The sequence below is a fragment of the Dromaius novaehollandiae genome, chromosome 17, assembly GCF_036370855.1.
Source record: "Dromaius novaehollandiae isolate bDroNov1 chromosome 17, bDroNov1.hap1, whole genome shotgun sequence".
NCBI lineage: Eukaryota > Metazoa > Chordata > Aves > Casuariiformes > Dromaiidae > Dromaius > Dromaius novaehollandiae.
Window position 1 is genome coordinate 3,992,586 of NC_088114.1, and position 23,058 is coordinate 4,015,643.

The 23,058-nt window shown below is 36.6% G+C and overlaps 1 protein-coding gene across 4 annotated transcripts in view; it reads left to right on the forward strand.

Annotated features, from left to right (window-relative positions):
- The window catches only part of ATP2A2 (ATPase sarcoplasmic/endoplasmic reticulum Ca2+ transporting 2), a 49,211-nt gene that overhangs the window by 3,853 nt on the left and 22,300 nt on the right, over positions 1-23,058 (forward strand). For all 4 annotated transcript variants that reach the window (XR_003261363.2, XM_064521989.1, XM_026114630.2 and 1 more), the window contains exons 4-7: positions 5,650-5,754; positions 8,848-8,986; positions 21,014-21,094; positions 22,946-23,031. Coding sequence is in view for 3 of the 4 variants with exons in the window: in XM_064521989.1 (XP_064378059.1) it covers positions 5,650-5,754; positions 8,848-8,986; positions 21,014-21,094; positions 22,946-23,031 (411 nt within the window). In the remaining variant the exon portion in view is untranslated. The remainder of the gene's footprint in view (positions 1-5,649; positions 5,755-8,847; positions 8,987-21,013; positions 21,095-22,945; positions 23,032-23,058) is intronic.

Here is a 23,058-nt window from a genome sequence, read left to right on the forward strand (position 1 = left end):
GCACAATACACATTACAAATTGCAAAACTGAATTGTCTAAGGTTTGTAACTGTTACAAAACATGCAAAACTCACTGTACCTTAAGTATCTTGGAATGGGTAATTAGACTCAAAATGGAGTCAGTCAAGTTTGTGTTGGTTTTGGATATTGAGTAATAACAATATGGAGCTTCTCTTTACTCTAAGCCAAAAGTCAAGACTTCTGGCTTTTTTGAGGGCAGCATCAGATCCTCACAGAACCATATTACAGAATTTGATGTGCTGACTTTCATTTCAATGACTGCTTTTTACTGTAATTTATTATTTGATAGCTCTTAAACCATAGTAACTGAATAGAAGGTGGGGCATTGTATCGTATACCAACAGAGGTAAGATTGGATAATGTCTCTTGTTGGAAATAACTGTCAGAAACTTCCAGCTGAAGAATTTTAGGCCTGGTATACATGCAGAAGGGAATTTTCCTCAAGATTGCTTAAATGAGTAGCTCAGTTTCCACTGAATGACAATGAATGGGAAAAATGGCTTACCAAGGACTTAAGAAAACAAATGCCCCAAGAAGCCCAAAATTATGCGAAGTTTTTGAGTTAGGGGTGAGAGGGTTGGATGTTGAAATTGGGTGTGAATATAGCATAGAGTTTAAATGAGTTTAGGGGTGGTTTTTTTGACTGTGTCAATGAAAATTTGTTCTAATTTGAGTTTGAGAAGTTGAATTTTCTGAAGAGTCCATGGAGTATGTATGTTGTGATGCTAATGGCAGTGGACTTATAATTCATGCTTTCAGGAAAGACACTGGTGCACATCTAATCTTTACAAGTTTTTTTTCATTGCTGATAGGACAGTGGATGTAGCAGAGTCCTTCACTATCTGTACACCTCCAAAATTAAAAACTGCTGAACTTAAGGTTCAGGTGTGAGGGGCCTCAAGGTATGTAGGTTACTATTTTGTGATGTGGAATACTTTTCTGGTAGTTGTTTGTGTTAGGATCTTAAATCATATTAAAATCTTACTGTTGTGATTACATATCTAGTTGTTAAAGAATAGGTATGGTTGTTTCTGTGCAATCATTCATCTGCATTTTTCTGTAGAAATGTTACCCTCTTCAATATCATATGAGCTTCTGTGTTCAAAGTGCAATTTGTGTTCTCTAGCCCTACACCCCTTGTCAGGTACATGTTGGTAAAGTAAATCAGACTAATGGCTGAATCTGTGTCACCCTGATCGTGGGGGTCATGTGCATAGTCAGCATATGTTAGCTGTAGATACTGTGTGCTATATTTCAAGTCAGAACCGCTGTTTCTAGCTAGCAACTGTTTAAATGCTTAGACCACTGGGTTGTTTTTTTAATACCTTCTTTGGCCTTATGTATATTTTTTAAGAGGAAAAAAATGTAAACTGTTTCTGATTCTATAAATGGATCTATAGGCTTGGGCCTTGCCTTAGTGTTCTGTTGGAGTATGTGAAACCCCTGCAGAGAGTCTGTTGCAGCAGTTGATGGGCCTTTATAGTCTGGCTTTCTAGGTGCAAGTAAAAGAATGTTTAATTTTACCTTAACTCCAGCTTTAAATTCTTGCTACTTTAGTAGCGTATGCTGAGATCTGCAGTATTTACACAGAACAACTATCTTTGCCCTCTAAGTGACTCTGACAGGTTACAAAATGTTACTGGTGCAACTGGTATAAAATGATACTTTGATAAAACATATGTTTTAAACAGTGGTGGATGCTTAACCATGCGGTGCTACCTTTGCACCATTCTTCTAGTGAACTTTCTTGTATTAGATACATTGTAGACTAGACCTTCTATCTAAAACCTGAAGTTTTAACTTTGTTTTAAGTACAAGATCCTGAGAGTAGTCCTGTTTATTTCAATTATTTCTTTAATGCCTAAGCTAAGGTAGTGAATGTTCCAGGAACAGCTTCTACTAGTAGATACATATGTTTAGATTAAAACTGTATGCTGTGATTTAGTCTGCTAGTTATGTTGATTATAGCTTGTAAATTAGCATGACTATAGCCTAATCTGTGTTTAAAAAGTGAGCAAAGCTATTGTTGGAGAGAATAAGACTTGCCAGTGAAAAGATTGCAGGCTTTGCCCTAAAATCACCGAAAAGCTACATGTTAAGAGCTAACAGCAGTGTGTGTGTGGCTCAAGTATTGCTGTAGCATACTATGCTGGCATGCTCTTAGCTAAACTCTGAATACTCGGTAGCATCCAAGATACCATCTGATAGGCAAGGGTGACAAAACTGTAAGAATCGATTGTGACTCCATTTTAGTAGTTTTGTAGAAATTTAAAAAACTGGGTGCCATATGTCTGTATTTTCCCTTTTCGCTACATTAAGAACACAGCAAGTGTTTGTGTATTCAGAAATATGGAGTAGCATATCTGATGGGTGCCTACAATCTGCTAACCCAATAAAATTTTTAATTTCCTTCTCTCATTAATGGCCAAGCTCCTTTCTCTTTTTCTGGTATCAAAATGAAAAACAAAGAGAAAAGCTTGTTAGGTTGCTGACAACAAAATGTTCACTTCTTCTGTTAGCGGTAAGTGGGTACAGCCTGCTGGGCAACAGATTTTTATCTCAAAACATCTATTCTTTGTTCTAATTCCATTTTTGTTACTTTATGACAAATAAATAGTCACCTGAGACAACTTGACTCCATGACTTACATTGGAATATGAAGGTGCTTAATTTATAGAAGTGCAAAAGACTAAAAGGATGTTTCTGTTCTCTTAACCGTATTGATCGCTAATCTACTTTATTGCTGGCTAACTTCTGCATTGTACCTCTACCTCCTTTTTATAGATAACTGAAAATTAAGTGCTTTTTGCCTGTCGTTGCATGTTCTTTGGCTTAGTGTTCTGCAGGTCCACCCCATTACGCTTTGATTAAGATAAGCTTCTGCAAGCCATAACTCTAGCAAAATAAAAGCGACCCTGAATCAAATATGCTCAATGGAAGTTGTCCTCTAAGCTACTTACTCTGACTGCTGATATGGTAATATTATGTCTTGCTGTTAGTTATTTCCCTTAGATTCCCTTATTAGATTTTTAGACTTGCATTTCTCTTAACCTATTGTTTTATTCTGTTTATGATAACTTTTCCTACTGTCCATGTTGCCTGAACAGTACGCTGGAGATCAATGGTCTGGTAATTAAGCTGTTACACATGTGAATCTTAACATGGTTAGGACTAATATACAGTGGGGCTCTTCTGAGTAATAGTCAAATAAAAGAACCCACATTGGCAACCACTCCAGGATCTTGGAGTATGTTATTGGAAACTTCTGACATAAACTTCATGCTTCTCACAGGAGTTGTCTAGTCTCTACCCAGGCTTCAGCATATGATGTTCTGCTGTCACTAAAAACATCTAGCTAATACTTCTAAGCTTAAATGGCTTGCTATGTATTCCTTGTTCTACTTTCTTTTTGTATTTGGTGTGTTTTGGCTGTTGTTTACAGGCTACTGTCATATAACAAACTTGATCTGTTACTGCAGTACGTGTATTACAAGTATCCTAAATGGAATGTTATAACAGACTAAAGCTGTGTTAAGTGAGTTCTTGGTTTTGCTATATGTATTTTGTTATTCATATGGCTATAGTTATTAAAGCATTCTAGAACTAGAGCCCAGGATCTGATCCACCTTTACTAATTGTGTGGAAACTTTTTTAATTTTAGTTCTGTTGCAGGTTGATAATTTTGCCAAAACAATAGTGAAAATCTGAACCTATCAGATTTGTGCTGACAGGATTTCTGGTCTAAGTTCTTCTGATCTTTTTGAAATAATGGCTGATTGAAAGAAAGATACTTTTAAAACTTAATTTTTGTTCTCCATAACATAGCCAGATCTTGTCTTTGTAGCTACTTTTCTTAACTCTTAACACTTCAGGCTTTCTCAGTGTTGTTTTATAACCCATGTGGTCTTCAATCTGTAAAGATGATAGTTTAGTACTGTGTAAAGCGGATGTTTTATTCCAGTTAACCTGGCAAGTACCTGCGCTGTTAAGAATGCTACAAAATTATTGAATTCACTTGCTCTTTTGGAAGCAGGATTGGCTGTACAGAATTCCAATAAGGAAAGGGAGGGAAGAAGCAGATGCTAAGCAGCTCTTTGATGTGCTAAAGAAACTAGAGTGTACCATTAGCCATTTCTGTAGCTCTGTTGGAGGCAGCAATGCTGGTGTAGAGTAAAAGCTACATATGGTATAAGGGGTAATGCATGAGGTGAAAAGCACAATGTAGACTCTACAGTTGCTGAATTACTCCAGCAGGTCAAATGGCACAAGCTGTTACTGTGGATGCAGTGGGTTAGTGCTATAGAGGAGGGAAGAAACATTGGGATAGCAAACATAAGAGTTCCTAACTAAATCTCTTCTCCAGAGGGATTACACTGACCCTCAATATTGCATTGCCAGTTGGAACACTTCAGTTATATTAATCATAACCTGGATCATACAAGTTTATTCTCTTGTAATAAAATTTGTTGTTGTGCTGGATTTGCTTGACAGTTTCAGTTTTCTGCTTGAGGCTTTCATGCTGTTGCTCGTTCTTCCTTTTAACATCCTGGAGTGTTTCACAATTGAGCAATAGCTCTGAGCAGCACGTTAGTGGGAATTACGGTGCTTGCTTTAGTAACGGTTTGCTTGCTGCAGTCTTCTAGTGATTCAGAGTGCTGTTGCCTGACTACCAGCCCTAATTATCTCAACACGTTGTTCCTATTTACTGTCACTTTCCAGGCTTCCTGTTGCTCAATATGCTGACAGAAAAGCTCTTCCTCTCTGGTCACGTTAGCTTGACTTCAGTAACTATAGAACTTTTTAGATGGGTAAATGTCAAGGCCTCTGCAATCTCCAGAAGTCAAGTGAATGGCAAAAGCCTTAAATCTTAGTGTAATTCCAAAGCAAACTGATTTTAAAAAGCTATTTGGAGCCCTTTATGCAAGTTCTAAAGTTGATTTACTTTTTTTTTTTTTAAAAAAAGCTCACTTTTGAGTTTTATCAGCTACTCAGCTCAGAAGTCAACTTCTAATGTGACCACCCAATTCATTTAGAAGCTTGAATGAGTCACGATTTGTATTTCACTCAGCCCATGCTTGTTTTTCAGATCTATTTGCTGAAACATCGAAAGCTATTTTCATTTGTACACCTAACTAAACTTGCCAATAAATAAGTTATTTTGATGACAGTTAATCTAGTTAAGTCAGATTCTGAGTATGCATGAAACTCAATCTTGCAAAGCTGTGGTGTGTTAAGTACTTGCACTAAGCAGTCTGAGTCCTGTTTTAGACAGTAAGGAACAAATTTTTGCAACTTTTCAGTGCTGTAGCCATTGTCGCATCAACTTGTGCTTTCCTTCCTCAACCAAAAGTAGCAATGTGTTTTCAAAATAAAGAGCTTGTTCCTTTAAAAGAAGACCAGGCTTGTGAATGAACTCTGCACTACTTCAGTAAATAATTTTTTTCCCTCCTCTTTCCATTGCGTATTGCCAGCTCATTCATGAACTGCACCTTGGAAGATTGAGGGTTTTCTCAAAATCATTCAAGTCTAAGGAGTTGAAGCTATAGCTGAAGTGTATTGGGTCTTAAATATGCAAGCTGTCTTTGTAAATTCCTTTAGTAATTTAAATCCTCATGTTTTTTTCCACAGGTCCTGGCCTGGTTTGAAGAAGGTGAAGAAACAATCACAGCATTTGTAGAGCCTTTTGTAATCTTACTTATATTAGTAGCCAATGCAATTGTGGGAGTGTGGCAGGTAGGCAGATATCTTTACAATGTCAAATCTGAAATGCTTTGGGGTTTTTCTGGTTTAATAGAAAGGACTGTACAGTGCAGTGTCAGGTGCTTAAAACAACACAGGTAATGTATGCTGTTAATATTTAATTCCTCAGAATCCACATACCATCCAAATTCTGGTCAGAAAGTGTTGACTTAAAGATAAAATGATAACTTTAGAAGTATGGCCTGTGAGGCAAAATGCCTCATCCATGTGTTTGGTCACATGCTGAAAAACACATTAACTAAATAGTCCAGAATAAAGACCTAAATTCAAGAAATGAATCAGATGCTGAAAGGTTAAGAAGCCATTTCAGTTTGGAGGGGAAAAAAAAAAAAAAAAAAAAAAACAAAAAAAAAAAAACACCCCACCACTCTTTTGTCTCAACCAAATAACAAAGGATGGGATGCTTGCTGTCAAGTTTCTTGTGGCTCTTTCATGTTAATAACAAATGCTATGTTTTAATAAATTTATTAGTACATGTAATACAGTATTCTTCCAATTAGATTACTACATTACCCATTCATGTATGTGTAAGATGCATCCATCTATAAAAAGTAATGCTTATAGATGCATGTCTGTAGAAAGTAATTCTTTTGAAGACTTCTAAATGTCATGAAACTCTTCCTACATTATCATGTGTGAGATTAGGTGGGTTTCTTTTAAATTTTATTGACAGTAGCATATTCTGACACTGGAGATAGTAAAGTTATACCAGCAACTTTGTTTTGCACATTTGATCGTTTCAGATGGTTTAAATCTTTGTGTTGTCTTTTTGCAGAGGAAGAATATTCTAAGATTTACCAAGAACTTAAGTTACCCTAAAATTTCTTCTAAAGGAGTAGTATTAATGTGATTACTTGCTAGCTTAGCAGGTTAGGCTTAAGGCTTAAAAAAACCCCCAAAACTCAAACATGCTGTCCAAAATAACAATGAAAATTAAGAGAAGGAAATTATTACTAAGTTGCAACATGTGAGAGAGGAGTGTGCACACTGGAAACTGCCAGAAGTGGCATTCATTGGGATTGCTGCACACTGCTACTCGCTGCTTTGTGCTACCACTAGTAAGCTAGTTGAAGACTAATCCTCAAAAGATTCATTTTTAGTGAAATCCAGCTTGCTGCACAACTGCTAGAACTGCAAAGGAAGAAGTAATGCAGAGGGAGGGAAGGAAGCAGTGCCCCTGGAAGTGGCATCTTGCACAATTGCTTTACAGATTTGAATAGAATTAAACTAATGCTTTCACATAACCTGAAACTTGAGTTAGAATTGTACATGTAATAATTTGGAGCATGTGATGTAAGATAAAGGTATTTGTACAGTTTGGGAGTTTTCTTACATAGTTGTATATCCTGCCACAGGAAACAACTAATTTTTCAGACCTGATTAAGTATGCAAAGAATCTCCATATATATCTGCATGCAGTGAACTTAATTGTGAAACAGAGTTGTACAGATTAAATGAGTCACTTGCTTGCTTTAATGGGCATGGAAAATAAGTTGCAGTACATAGTCTCCACCCATAAATGTATCTGTTTCTACAGGTACTAGACCTGAGCAACTGTGAGTCATAGCCTTAACTCTGCCCTCCTCAACCTTGCCTTTCATGTGGCCTTCTCCCCAAATGCCACCTCCTAATACTTCAGTGGTTGACAAGATAGTGTGTTGCAACTACTTTGACTTCCAGCAAACAGGAAACAGTGCGATATGGTCTAACGGAGTGGGCTGTCCTAGCTGAATCATTTAATTCTTTCTTATTTTTGAAGGAAAAATCCAGTTTAAGAGACTTTTTCTCTTGTGTTGTTAAGGTTTTGCCTCATGTAAACTCTTAGTTAATCTAGGTAAGAGCACTACCAGCATTCTTGCGCTGAGGAGCAGAATTAATTTAGCTAGTGGGATATGGAGCTAGTATTTTAGGATCTGAGCTGGTATCTCTGCACTGCCTGGCACTGAGTTGTGCCATGTAAACATAAGTCCTTAGAGGTAGCTTTGGTAATGTTGTGTGAGCTGCAGCATTATAGGGAAATAACTAATATCTCAACCTTTGAATTTCTGAAGATTGTCTGTTTTGACACTTGCTTTGAGAAAGTTGTCATCTGGAAAGGCTGGTATATATTTGAAAAACTCAGGTATTCTAAAAACTATATGTACCCTTAATGTTATCTGTAAACATCAGGATTGTAATGACATCTGTACTTGTCAGTAGGTTAGGAAATGAGAAATAAGTTACTTTTCCTTGAGCTAGAGAAGGAGTAGTGATAAGATGTTGGTTTCTTATGCTGTCCTTTATCTAGGTGGCATCAAGATGTTGAATCTCTGGTAGTGCTTAGCTGAGAGAACTGCACTTGAGAAGGCTATTGCGTTAGTGCTTATGGAAATGAAAAGGTGTCGTGTGTGGGGACTCGCCTCAATTTCAGTGAAATTAAGTGAAATTAGATCATACAGATTAGAAGTTTCTTCCTGAGAATCTTTAACAGTTTACAAATTAAGTTGATAATATGCTCTTTGAAGAGTTTTGAATTATAGCTGCTATGGCTAGCCCTGTGGTAAAATGTAACGCATCTTTAAATAGTTTACCTTAACTTCTGAGTTTTGTCTTAACTTAGCCTTTGATTTGGTACCTCTAATTTTTATCAGTAAGTGACCCTCCAATACTACTAGCCCATTCTAGTCTGAGTCTAAGATGCTCCAGCTAGTAACTTGCAGTTGAGACAAGGCTATATCCATTAGTTTCAAGTCTCAGTGCTTTTTTTAATATCAGAAAGCATCCATGTGACACCTAAAACTGTTTGTGTGGCCTCTCTGTAACAAGACAGAGTGAATATTCTTGATGGGGAAATGCTATAGAGTTTGAATAAACAGCTTCTAGATTCTGAATACCCACTAATGTCTGAATTATGTTGTAATGATTTCCAGTTAGGAACCTCATAATGGGGTGGGTCACATCAGTCTCCGAGTGAATAAATTTAGCTGAGCAGTCAGCAGTATTCGTAGGCTGCTGCACTTGATCTGATGTACTTACTTTTCCTTGTCATGAGAGCTTTAAAAATTATGCATCTTTGCTGTCTTTCAGGAAAGAAATGCTGAAAATGCTATTGAAGCTCTTAAAGAATATGAACCTGAAATGGGCAAAGTATATCGACAAGATCGAAAAAGCGTACAGAGAATTAAAGCAAGAGACATTGTCCCAGGTGATATCGTAGAAGTCGCAGGTAAGGTTTACTTACATAGTACATATGTGTTCGACATGTATTTTGAAATTGTTAATGATCCCAGGCCCTAGAGGAGATTTTCAGAGCTTAAGTGTGTGCTTTCCTTAGGAACAATCTTGCTTCTGTTAATCTGTAATTACCTTAAATGTGCATTTGCACTGAGGGATTGTTTTTTGAATTGCTACTTTAATTGGTAGATCTAAAAGCAAAACATCTTAATTTGTAGTACAGGTTTTAACATTTGTCACTATTCTGAGATTTTATTTTCTAAATTTAGGCTTCAAAATGTTTTATGTCACAACTTATCTGTTTTCTATTAAAAATATTTTTCCTTGCTTTTAAATGTGTTTGCTTTAGTTTCCGGAATGCAAAGATTAGTTGCACTCTATCCTTTATTTTAAAAAAACAAAACAAAAAAAGCAGCTGTTCTTTTCAGCTTCTTTACAAGCTTCTTCCTCTGTCCTCGAAGCTAATATGTGGCTAGCATCCGATGTCATTATTCTCATCCTCTTTCGTAATTCCTTAGTGCATCTATGTCTTGCCTGTTGCTCTGTGGGAGACCACAAATAGAGAAACAGCTGTACAAAGTAGAACTTCCTATTTTTCAAGTATAAGTATTTGAAATTCTGCTTTCTTAAATAAAATAAAAATCCTAAATTAGACTTTTGCATCGCAATTTTTGATAGTTTAAACTTGCTATAAAGGAGGTGCCTTTATATGGAAGGAGTGCAAAAATAAAAATATTGGATACTTCAGAAATATGTACTATATTTTGGTGGTATTGCCACAGCAATAACTTTTCTCTAAATTAGCCTGGTCAGTGACTTTTATGTGGGAAGGAACAAACTAACAAAAACATTAAAGTAGGTGATTCTTGTTAAATGTCAGGAGTAATTGCATGCTCATATTTTGTAGGTCATTATCAACTGTTAACTGAGTGATTGTTCCTTTGGGAACAAGTTAGGTTGTACATCAAACTTTCTTTCCACTAGTGTCACTTTGCTTTTAGAGGTGGTAGCTGTCTCAGGAGGAGATAAATATATATCCTTAAACTTGACTATCCTGCTATTTTAATTAGCAGGCAAAGAGAGTATGCACTCAAAATGAAGTTGGTCTTGGCTGGCTGCCCGACTTTCGTTCCCTGAGACACTTTAATGTTCCCTAACCCCATCCTGAGCCTCCGTTTTGTACATAGGATGATTCAATTGCGGCAACCCTGGCTAGGGTAATTATGAGAGTGAGTGTGAATCTCATGAAGGCTGAAGCTAGTTTCCTCTTAGTATCTTTTGGTGAAGAACAAGTACAAATACAAAGTGCTGACAGCTGAAATAAAGGGTGAATTATGATGCCTTGTCACTTACTCTGCTGTTTTGCCTCACTATTTCTACTTCTGGAACCATAAAGTCAATTTTACACTCATGACTTTTGCAATGCCATTTTGTTTCAGCAGCTGAAACTTTCTGCATCATCTTGAGGCAAACAACTATATGAATTACAGATTTTGCAATAGGCTTCTAGTCCAAATCACTGTCCTGACTTTTAAATGCCACCAATAGAATGGCAATTTTGGAAGCAGTTTTTCTGTCATGGGGAATATATTGATTTTGTACTTTAAAGCAGTTTTGGTAGAACAGCAGATAGGGGACTGGTGTTGCGTACTGGTTTGGGATATCTCACTAAGGGGAAAAATGCTGGATTTTGCTCTGTGAGGTGGCTAGAGCACAGAAAAAATGTTTTGGTTGATTCTCTGTTTCAGAAGTGGCAAAGGAATAGCTTTTTCATCTTACAGAGTAGAACAGCTCTCAAAATTGTACATTGAACACCTAGGGGATGTGCAAGCTTTTACTTACCTTGCAGTGTATTGTCAGTATCAATAAAAATCAATTGCTGGACTTCAGACATCTCTTTAGAAAGCTTCAATCTGAAGGCAAGAAATGAATTGAAAACAAACCACTGACTGGCATATCTATAACACTAGGCGCTCTCTAACAAACATGGCACCCACATTTTAAGGGTACTATTGCGTTATTTTTAAATCTGCTGACAGAACAGTGTCTGATAGCCTAACATTTTTGGAACGAATTAAAAAGGCGCATTTTAAAACTAGCATGCTCAAGTAGAGAAATAAAAATAATTTGACTTGTATTGCTGTCCTTTCTTAATATAGGTAGTCTAGTCTGTTGGTTGACTGAGTATTTTAAATAGTATGAGCTTCTACACTTATACTGGTGGGGTCAAGCAGTCCAGTCTTAAGTGCTCTATAGTCATCATTTTTCTTACTGGCAAACACGGTTTCAAGCGAACACAGCTTCAAGCAAAGGTGACTACATAAATGTTATGTTTAAGGATAAGTGGTGTGGATATTACAGAAAATAAGTGTTTCAGCATAATAAGAACTCTGATATTGAAACAATACATTCTAACTTGAAGATGGATGATAATGAAATCGTAATTGTATCAAACTCGGGAAAAGCTCCTAAGTAGAGAAGAGCAATACAGTGTGTATCAGCATTAGTGTCAAGACCTGGAGGTGAGAGAGACTGTGTGCATGCCTCTGTCTCGAGTGTAAGAGTATTGTGATGGCCTTTGACATGGTGTTCGCAAAAAGATGACCATGTAGGGAAGTGACAGAGCACTTTATACTAGGATACATATCTTGGTATGGAATTCTAGGCCAAGTGCCAATGACATTTGTGTGTCCAGGCAAATATCTTTCAACCGAGTGGTGTAAATAACCAGGTGATGGGTCTCTCCCCCATGTTGATACGTAATTTTGAGCAGCTTTCTGCAGATCTTCATTACAGAGTAATTGTATGTAATGCTGTAGCAACTTTATTAATTTTAAGTAACTCTATTTGGATCTGATAGAGAATGTTCTTGCTTGTAGAGTTCCTACTGTGCACTGGTATTGCAATTTATTGGGGGGTGGGGAGAATTGCCTCTTTACATTGTAAGAGTTCCTTGAGAACAAGTTGCAATGAAATGTTTCCAAAGTTACTTGGTCTTTTCAGTAGTCTTCAATCCTTTAAAGGCACTCGAGTTGCTGAATACGTCCAAAAGACAATACAATAATGGTTTATACTATTACTCTTCATTCTGGCTCCTTAAGCTATTTCCAGAATTTGACTTCATTCATTACACAGGCTTTTCAGTCTTTTCTGTAGACTTCTGAAATAAAGCTACTAGAAGAGTTTTTTTTTTTAATTGTTTTGTCAGACTAAGCAGATGTTGTGGTTTGTGGGTGGGTTTTGTTTGTTTGTTTTCAGTTTTTTGAATTGGAAGTAATAGGGGGAAACTGCATTGTCACCTTACAGTAAATATGCAGTAACTTCAAGTAAATTAGATTACCGTGCGAGTGATAGGATACTCTCTCATGTTGGGGATCGTTGTGCACACAGATACTGCAGAACATTTGAACGATTTCTTCTTACTATGCTGGGTAGCTAGCAAATTCAGCTTAAATGCTGCCCTAAAACTTTACAGATGTAATGGCAGACACCACACGGGCTCCAACCATTCAGACATGGACCACATGTTATTTCCTTAACTGTATCTGTTTAGGAAGATTTTCTTCCATGTCCACTTAAGCAGAGTTGGCAGAAAACAATGTACAATCAGACTCCTTGGGCTTGAGATGGGATTTAGGGGTATGGGATATATGCCTTGAATTTGTTTGCTGACCTCTGGTGGGCATAGTTTTCAGGACTCTGGTGTTTAAAGGTTACTAAGCTACACGGTTTGTTTCTTAGAATTGATGAACTGGAAAAAAAAAAAAAAACAATCAGATGCTGTCCTCAAATGGCTTTTCAGTTTGTCTGTCTTAAAATGGATTACAACTGCTATAAAAGCTTAGCTTCCTGGAGGATGCAGTCTAAATTTGTAGCTAGTGGCAGTCTTAATAGATTAAAGATGGCATGTGATGCTTTGGTTGAATTTTTTGTTTGCCTTGGTTGAAGTAATGTTTTAAAGAGAAGCTTGAAACAGCTTGGCCTTAGTTTTTAGAAGTTATGTAAGTTCAGTCTGACAAATCGGGATATACTGTTTTCATATCACTTATTTTTAAACAATATGTTTGGGAACCAAAATGAACTTTGCTTTCACTATGTTTTCCTGACTAAAATGTTCTCCTTTTAGACATATTGTATGTCACTTTCCTATTTTTATAAACTAATATTCATTAGTTGTAATCTGTAAGTGAACAAATTGGAGTCACAAGAGTCCCTCTTTCCCTTAAGTGCTGAACAGTGATTCCTATCATCTGCTGTTATGCGTGTGGGTACTTAACAGCTTAATAACATACATGGAGTTCCCAGAAGCTGAGGCTTATTAAGTTGGTGAATATTCTTGAAGATTTAGTTTTAAGTTTATACCTAGCATAAAGTATGCTAGAACTGCTTTACAAGGCTTGATTTTCAATATTTAGTATTCTGACATAGGAAAAAAATTGTGCTTTGTATCTTTTGTTTTGCATTTAATTCTAACTGTAGAGCTCTCCAAGCCTCTTCCTAAAGCATAGCTACTCTTACAATTAAGGGGAGGTATATTCTGAGGTGGAGAAAGTTAGGAAGGAGGATTCTTAAGGTGAAATATGTCAGACTCCAGTGTGGCTCTGAATATCTATGGATTCTCCCTGTGGGCATGATCAGCAAACACTCTTGCAGATCTTCCTCCAAAGTACCTGGGTTCTTCTAATAACTAGAACTGATCTTCAGACTATGTACTAAGGATATGGGTTTACTACTTTTGGAACAGTACTTAGTTTGGGGGAAAAAAAAAATTTCAAAACAGTGGAGTGAGAGGACAGTGAAGCCTAGACTATTGACCCGTTGGAGGTTTTCCTAAGAGCATATTGCTGAAAGCATCTCTGATATGAAAAAAAGCGGACTGCAAGCTTTTTTTCTTACCTATTGCAAATTCTCAGGTTTGGTTTTTAAAAAATAAGCACCTGTGTTGCTTTTCTATAAAGTACTGCTTTTGAATGAGAAAACAAACATGACAGAGGGATTAGTGGTTAATACATACATGTGGTGCATAGCTCTGTTTCTGTGGACTTTGAACGTTTTGGCTGTCAGTCTCGTCTAACACCTCAGAGGCAGTTTTGAGATAACCGGATGCAGTCCAAACTTCATTCCATACCCCACTGAAGTCAGTGGAGTTATGCGAGGTTCAAGCCAGGGCACAACCTAAACTCGTGTCACCTTCAGCACATGTTTGAGAACTTAGGAAAGGCATCTCGAATTATATTTCTCCTAATTCTCGCAGCATTTCCTTTTAGAGCTACCAAATTGTTAAGCTGTAATAGTGAAACTAATTCTATTTTCATTGTTGGAATTCACAACATATCTGCTGCTATATTCTCTGAATAGAACTGATACTTCAGTGGGGATTTATTATCAGCAGAAATAGTGCTGAGCAAAATGCTTGAACATAAAGATAATGTTCTGTTAATACCATAGCACCCTGGCAAGGCAAGCTTTTTTTTTGAGGGAGGGGGGAAAGTGGTAAAGAAAACTTGCTCTTTGGAGTTATGCTGCACTGTCAAAATTCTTATTATTTATTCCTGTATTATCCAAACTCAATCTAATTTGGAAATAGGACTCCTGCCTCAAAGGGAAGATATCGCTAACCTCTACATAGTCTAGCAAAAGGGTTTTTTGGGTTTTTTTGACTTCTACCCCAAACAGTTTTTAGATTTGGATAACTGTGCTTCTGCGTGCACTGCACAATTAGCTCCAAAAATGCTTTCTGTCCAGAATGCAACAAGGTATATGATGGAGAAGGCTATTTTGTGAACATTAATTCCTTGCATTTAGAGTGTAAGGAATTTCTCATTAACTTATGTTGCTCTGTCTTCCTGGCAGTAAATGCAAACGTGCTTTGCTGTATGGTTAAAACTGAAGGGACCATTGCTTTTATCTTCATCTTGCTGAAAAGAGATGCTTCTTGCTGTTTTTGAATGAGCTCAGGTTTAAAATATGTTTCACTGTGAAACTCTTCTCAGGTTAACCATTTGACCTTTTTGGCCTTCTACAAAAGCGTAGATGGATGTAATCTCTCTGTTCTGTAGAGCTTCTGATTTTTGGCAGCACTTTAACACTTCCTGAACAGGGAATAATAAATACTTAAAATCTGTTATTACGGAAGAAGAGTTAAATTTCTGATGGTGTAAGGAGATCAAACACAATAGAAAGGCTAGAGTGTATATATGTGAGGAGGGAAGAGGAACTAAGCTCAGCCCATGTTAAGGAAGCTTAATATCAAGAACTATTGTGCTGCAATAAGTATAGTTCCAAATAGAAGCAATCCATGTATTTTTACTCTTGTTCAGGTACAAATTTCAATTACTGTCCCCCCAATGGAAGCAGTGCTCAGCTCTGGTTGATCAGAGTGCTTGGAGATATGTAGGATGCCGTATGTGTTACTTATCCTACTCATCTGAGTATTTAAAAAAGTGTAACTATTGCCATAGGGTTTTTAATGTAGTCTTTTTCAGTTGCTTGAGTTTCAGCAGCCTCAGTTTCAAAGACAGTTTACTGGTAAATGTCCCCCACTGATGTGTACTCTAAACTGGAGGGTGAGAAACATTTGGGGTGGGGGGGTAGGGGACTTTGGCTCTTTAAGAAGCTAAAGATGTCATTAGGAAAAATGGCTTAAATAACTGTATTCATAATAACGTGTAATGTTGGAAAATCTGAAGAATAGTTGATAATGCTTAATGCTCTGGCAAAAGAATTAATAAGCCTTTTTCTTCTTTTGATGGTAAACATCAGAATGTTTAACACTGGTGTATTTTGAACCAAAGATGATGATTTTAGTAGCAGCATAGTACATTATCTGTGCTGAATTTCATAAGATGCTCTAACTCCAGGCGAGGATGGAAATCCTAACAAGATAGGAGAAAGAATGTAGTGTCTTAGGAATTAAAATATATGGAATGTGTTAACAGTGAACCTTAGTCTATTCAAGTATTTTAATTTTTAAAAAAGGGGAACAATTTTATGTGTTTCTGCAATCTCTTTGATGTTGTATGGAAGCTGTTCTTTTGGGGATGTTTTCACTCACTTTCAAGTACTTTTCTTTCCAGAGTTGTCCAGAACTGTTCATCTGTGTGTTGAAATAGTATCCCGCTTCTTCAGAACTTGCCTGAAAAATCTTACAAAATGAGGCAATCGTGGCAGAATAGTTTAGAGCTGAGATGCTGAACTTTATTTCAAAAGTCCAGTTCCACTTCTCTTTCCCCTCCCCCTCCGATGCCACAGCTAGCAATTATATCCCATGCGAACTTTGGTTAATGTTAAACATAAATAGGAAAGTGCTAGATACATGCTGTACTTGAGCAACCGTTCTGACTTCTACATGAAAAACTACTGTCATTAAGCGTGATCATTTAGGTCCGTGTTCTTTGCAAACAGGTCACTTTCTTTACAAAGAAGTGAGTTTTGGTTTAACTTAAAGGGGAAACAAAGTTTTTTGTGTTTTTTGTTTTTTAATGTACTTAAGTCTACAAACCTCCTCTTAGCAAGTCTTCAGCTGTGGGAGGGATCAGAGTTGGTTAACAGAGCTGATAACAGTGTTCAAAGTACACGTTTGAAGCAGTGGTTTTGTTTTGAAGACTCTTGTACATCAGAATAGCTTTACCCCCCAAAAAGCCAATACTACTTCCTGAGCCAACTCTCATCCACAGTTTTCATTAGAAGATCTGTTAACATCCTTTGAGGCATGGAAAGAAGTATGTCCTCTTGCAGTCTAAAGTTCTTGGACTCCTAGCTGTAGCTGAAAATATAACAGGGACTGAAATTCAAAGAGCTTTAATAGTTTATCTTCCCTCCAGCTTCATTGTTTGTAGAACAAGTGTCCAGTTGCTTCTTAAGCTTCCTGGGCTGGTTAAATCATGGACTGATTTAACCTGCAGCACACTAATAGTGCGTTTCTGCTCTAGAGGTTTTAACTGAATTACTTGGCTTCTGATGGAGAATTCTGAAAACAAATATTTAGTGTTACTGCTGTCTTGGAAACTGCTGAAGCAAAAGAGTACGTTATCAGTGCTGTCATATAATATCTAAATAATGAATTGATGATTCTAGTCCAGGACTTAGTCACAGTAAATCATTAAATCAGGACTAACATTTCTTAATATGCTCTATATCTGAGGTCAGTTTGGAGATGTAAGTCATCTTGTCATTGAAGGAAACTTTCCAGGTTGCGTAGGGCAGTCTGTGTTCTGGATTGTCCTATGGGGCCTTTGTTTGTGAGGAAACTCTCTTTAGAGAAGGACTGGAGTTATACATGTGTTTAAAAATGCTAAAACTGAGAATTGTAAGTGTTAAAAATGAAATAATTCCAGGGTTTCAGAGATACTAAGATGCTGTATTTCCATTGAAATCCATTGAAGGGCTCCTTTTGCTGAAGGGAACTAGGTACTTAAATTCATTTTGAGGATCTAGGCTGCAATGTCTGCAGCCATTTTAGTGCTTTAAAACCAATATATTCCTGGTCTAACCAGCCCTTAAGAAGATTGACAAAGTATCCTGCTGTCTTGCATGGTGTTAGACAACAGTTGATTTTTAAACGTTTCCAAAGTACGACTGATTAAAGTAGTAGCAGTTCACAAAAATATTCAGATTTGAACTGTTTTACTGAAGAAGATGATCCTTTAAGGTACTGCAGTCATTTCTGCAAACACTTGAAGCACCTGTTTCACTTCAGGCATGCTCCTTTGATTAAATAATATTGTTCTAGGCTTAAAATGGAATATAAGTGTAAAAGAATGCAAACGTAGAGTGGCAATTGAGCTGTAACACTGCCACAATACTGGAAGGAATAAGGTAAGATATGCGGAGCTTTGAACTTGAGAAGAAAGACTAGAAAGTTTGGTGTAACCAATGGGAATCTTGGCAAGATAACATTGCTAGTTATTTATAGATAGCTGAAGAACCCAATATTTTCAGGTATTAAATTGTCCATATTTTCATTGAAGGCATATGGCTTGTTTAAAAGGAAGTAATGGCTGACATTCGTATTAAAACTAAATGTGACTCCAATTTTTATCAAGAAGTGAAAGTTGTAAATTGTCAGCTTCAGAATAGACTCATGCACAGTTAATTAAAATGGGTTTTTTTGGACTCCCTTATAAGGGCTAGGCTGTTTTTTAAACAGATTTCTTGGTTGTGTGCTAAAGCTCAGTATTAAAATTTTGAGAAGGTGTTCTGTGCATGAATAAAAGGATTTAAGACTAGAGTTGTGGTGGCTTGAACCAAACCCTACTCTTGCTCTTCTAAGAAGCAGTCCCTTTTATAGTTAGAGGGGCTGTGTTCATAGGTAGTTTGGCCAAATATGTAACTATGCTTTAAGAAAATGCATCTGGACAGTTTGTAAACCAGCTTACTTGATTATTCTGAGCTGTTATAGAAATCAAGTGACTCTTCAGCATTAAAAGCTTAAGTAAAAATAGTTGATGAAAAATATTTCTGCAATTGACTCATCTCTTTAAACGTAAAGCTGAGGGATTATATCCATTCAAATTGTAGCAATGCTGTAGTAGGCAACACAAATGCGTATTCCGCTGTTAGTTTCTTGTTGTCTTGCTCCCTTCCAAGTTAGTAGTCATGGATAATACTTTTACTGGTTCTTGGACTGAAGTATAACTGAATAAACAAAAATAACCAAATACGAGATTGGTTTCTTTCCCAGGCTAAAGTATGTGGAAAGGAAGACTCTTACCTGTGGATGAGACCTGCCCTAGACTGCTTGCTAAACATTTTCTCTGGCACATCTATCATAACTTTCAGTTCAGCTCAAGAAAGTATATTCAAGCTATAAATGACTTGGTGTCATAGCTGTTCTTTTACAAAGAGCTGCTCAAAATAGTTTTGTAATTGACCCTGATGCAGAGCTTTCCTGTCCATTGGAAATGTCTTGAATATTTTCTTAGAGCCTTCTAAAATGGAGATGGTGAGGGAATATACATGTCTTAAATTGCTGAGATAAACTTACAAGCTGCAGTATTGTGACAAATTTAACATCTCTGTTCTGTTGCTTTGGACAATTGGTAGTGATTAGAAGTAACTTTCATGGAAATACTGTCACTTAGATAGCAATAGCCTACTAGAGCAGGGGTTCCTCCTGACACTTTAGATTTTTAATGTTGCATTTTGAGTTTGAACAGTTTATAGCTATTTGAAAGCAGCATATTAAAAGATGACTCTTGCAAGCTTTCCCCTATGTTCTGTCCAGTTACTTGAATGTTTTGAGGTATTCATTCACTGCTTTTCTTGTGTGTTGTAAAGTGATGAAGTTTTTAACGTAGTTTTGTCAAATGCAATAGTGTATTTGAGATGGCTATAGTCTTCCAGCTGCTAAAAGTACAGCAAAAATGCATACGCACAGATTGACAGGCCTTACACCACATTGCACTGAGGTATTAGCCTGTTGTTCAGTAATAGCTGAAAACCAGCTGCTATTATATGTCTCCATATAAACCTCCTCATGACATCAGAAGAGCATATTGAATAGTTTTCCCATTTTTGGCCCAGGTCACTGTTTGTCTAATGCTATTTTCTCTTGCTGCTCAAGGGCATTGTGGCTTAAATTAGTTTTCACATGCTATAATGATACAAAAAGGGAATTTGTGGCTATTCATTGGACCCCTTCGTATACATAATGGTTACAAGAAGATATGTATAACCCCTGAAGCCAAACTACTTGATCTTTTGCTGATTTTCATGGTGGTTGGGGCTCTTTTTTTGGCCTTAGGAAAAGTCATGGAGAACAAGTTTACTTTAAGTTCAAAGTAGCACTTAATGCTCCTCTTCAGCTTTCTGTTCGGTAATTTTTCTGTCCAAGTGGTTCTATCTTCTAAGGCTGTAGCACCACTCCTGACGTTCTCATGGCATTATCTGTTAATGTGCATTGTTGCTGATCATTGCATAAGCAGTTCCTGCAGGAATTGCAGCTTGTTTTCATTTTGCTGTGCGGACAAATTAGAGTGCCTCTATTGACAAGATCAGGTCTTATTAGGTAGTGACTGAAGTATTCTCCTGCCTTTGCTTGTATGTGTTATTTCATAATATAAAAATGAAGTTGATGCTTAGATACTTGCACTGTTAAATCCACTTTAGGAATAAGATTATAAATGTTTGTTAAAAATACTGACTTGTAGGTTGTAGCCCCACACACACACACACACATGAGTCAGTGTGACATTCATACATTTAACAAGTTAATTTGCTTGTGCATAACCATTTATTTGGTTTGGAGCTTTAGTTCCTCTATTGCTTTTCCTATAAACCAGGAAAAAACAGGTGAAGGAGACTAGAAAGGTGGAAGAATTAATTTGGTGATTAAAAATGCTAGAGTAAAACTGGCTACACAGCTCTGGCAATCAACTTATTCTCTGCCATCTTTAGCAGTGTCCTGTTAACTTGCTGTGTCTGCTGCCTTGGTGTTGGGAAGCAGCTTGAGTGCTTACTCGAGGGGGGCTTCTTTCCTCAGTGTTCTTTGTGTTCTACAAAGTAGAAGTAAATGTCATAAGATAAACACAGCGTAGAGTTCTGCTGAAGTTTTAACTGGGATTTGGACTGCAAGTAGTATTACTGAAAATAAAGTTAACATATGATTGGGATTTAACTTCCAACTCTAAAATATATAGCAGTATTCGGGGTATAACATTATACTGTAGACTTGTGGAAGCACATTATTCTCACAAATTGATATCTTTCTCTTGAGAATGTTCTGCCTCTACTGTCAAATGGTAGTCATGCAACAGAAAAACAAGAGATAGTGAATTACAACTTTTTTGAAGTTAGGTTGGGATAGAGATCTTGAAGGGAAGTCTAAATTGCCTAAGCGATCTTGGACATTCATAAAATTAAAGTATTGCAATCCACAAAAGCTGTAAGAAGCTGTTAGTAATCTTACTCAACTGAATAGTTATTGGAAAATCATTTTTCTGACTAAAAGAGGTAATACTACGTCTAGTTAGAAATCTTTCGAATAACTACATTCTAACTTTCTCTTCTTTTCTTGTAGTTGGAGACAAGGTTCCTGCTGATATAAGAATTACTTCCATCAAATCTACAACTCTAAGGGTAGACCAGTCAATTCTCACAGGTAAATTTTTTTTAATATAATTATGCACATACTTGGAAATGCCTTTTCACTATTTGTTTGAAATAGTCCATTAGGGACAAGCGTGTAGCTATTCAATGTGTGGCATTCAAGTACAGTACACTTCTAATCTAGTAACTTAAATCTTAAAGTGGCTGAATGTGTTTGGTCATTGGCTTATATGCTTAGTTTCATGGGATGAATGTCCTTACTGAGGCTTGTAATGCTTTTTTGGTGTATTTTTATTAGACGGAGACACTAGTAAGTTGTGGGGAACTAAAAATTAAGAATTTCTATGCTGGTTTACGAAGTCTTCCAGGTCTGAACATCTTGTTGTTGCTCAAATATGAAAGTATGGGAATTTAATAAATGAATTTTGCCTTCTGTGATGCTTACCATTCCTGTCTCACAAGAAAGAATTCTAACATTTGAAATACAGGCAGCTTTTGAATTGCTGTTATTAAAGACTGAGTACACTAAAGCCTTATTTGCTGAAATTCTGTGCATGTACATTCATGTGTTTTGTGATGCTAGCTCTGGAATACAGGAGCTATATTTAGAGCACTCTTCGGATTTTTTGAAAACAAAACAACCTAACACTACTTCTGAATATAGGAAAGAAACTAAGGCAACCAAGCATGCTACAAGTGTTCTCTCAGCTGGAACTTGATCTGTCTGCCTGTTTTGGTAGCATAAATTAATTTCAACTAGCCCTGAATTTTAAAACCATAAATTATTCATCAAAAAATTTGCTCTTGATCATTGTCTGTCTTGAAACAGGCTCCAAAGCTTCTCAATACATATCTTGAATAGCATAGGTCTCATGTATTGCTGACCTGTGAGCAAGTGTCTTAATTTTACTTATGTTCAGCATGTGAAAGTGTAAGCAGTCCATGTTTGTCAAGGAATCAGAACTGAAATAACTAGAAGAAAACATCCACCAGACGTCTCTATAAAGGGAATAGTGATTCAGTGTCTACGTTTAAATAACAGAACAGATTCTCCCACTCCCCCACCCCCCAAAAATTAGTTTTCTGTTTCCAGCCTATTTTAAGTTAATATTTAGGTCTCCAAATAGTAAAAAAGGACAGAAGTGTAAGATGCTATTTATCAAGGCTTTTCATGGGAAGCTTTGACTCGCTTGCAGTGTGCTCTTAGCTTCAGTCACTGAGTTACCACCCTTATGAAATTTGATGTAGTTATTAAAATCTGTCCTTATAGAAAAGGAACCTTTCTATTCCTGTGTGACATGTTTATAGAAATTGATATATATTTAAAGCTTTTATGGAACAGTTTTCTGAAGACTTTCCAACTAAAGATGTTAACTGACAGTTGACTGCATAAGATTGTAAAAATCAGTAGAAAAATTTAAGGCATGCCAGAGAGTGTGTAGCACTGTTAAGATCACAACTCCTTTAATGCATAGGGAACGGAAGTACTCCTTACTGCATGAAAAGCACACAAAATAACACTGTAGACTAAAAAGGTCCTGGTGAAATACTTTTGAGGGTTGACCCTTCATGTGGTAGATCTTGCTTTATTAAAATGTGAATTTTATTTGACTGCTTTTGAGTCCTCTGAAAGTAAAGGTATATGCTTCATTAATTCTAACCATACAAAATGGTTATTTTAATTAAATGCTATCCTACTTTTATGAAAAGTTACCCATTCAATTTGTTGATCAACTGAAATATTTCATGTTTCACCTAAGTGATTAAGTAAAGTCACATGAGGAAATATAAAGGGGAATTTATGATATCCTAAAAATTTTTAGGATGGAAGATGGTATAATCTTGTTTTGTAGGGAAGTGAAGTGATGTGTGTAATCTCTTCTTAACCCTGTCTTCATTTTAGGTGAATCTGTATCTGTTATTAAACATACTGACCCTGTGCCTGATCCTCGTGCTGTAAACCAAGACAAGAAGAATATGCTTTTTTCTGTAAGTTAAATGTTTTGGAACTCTTAA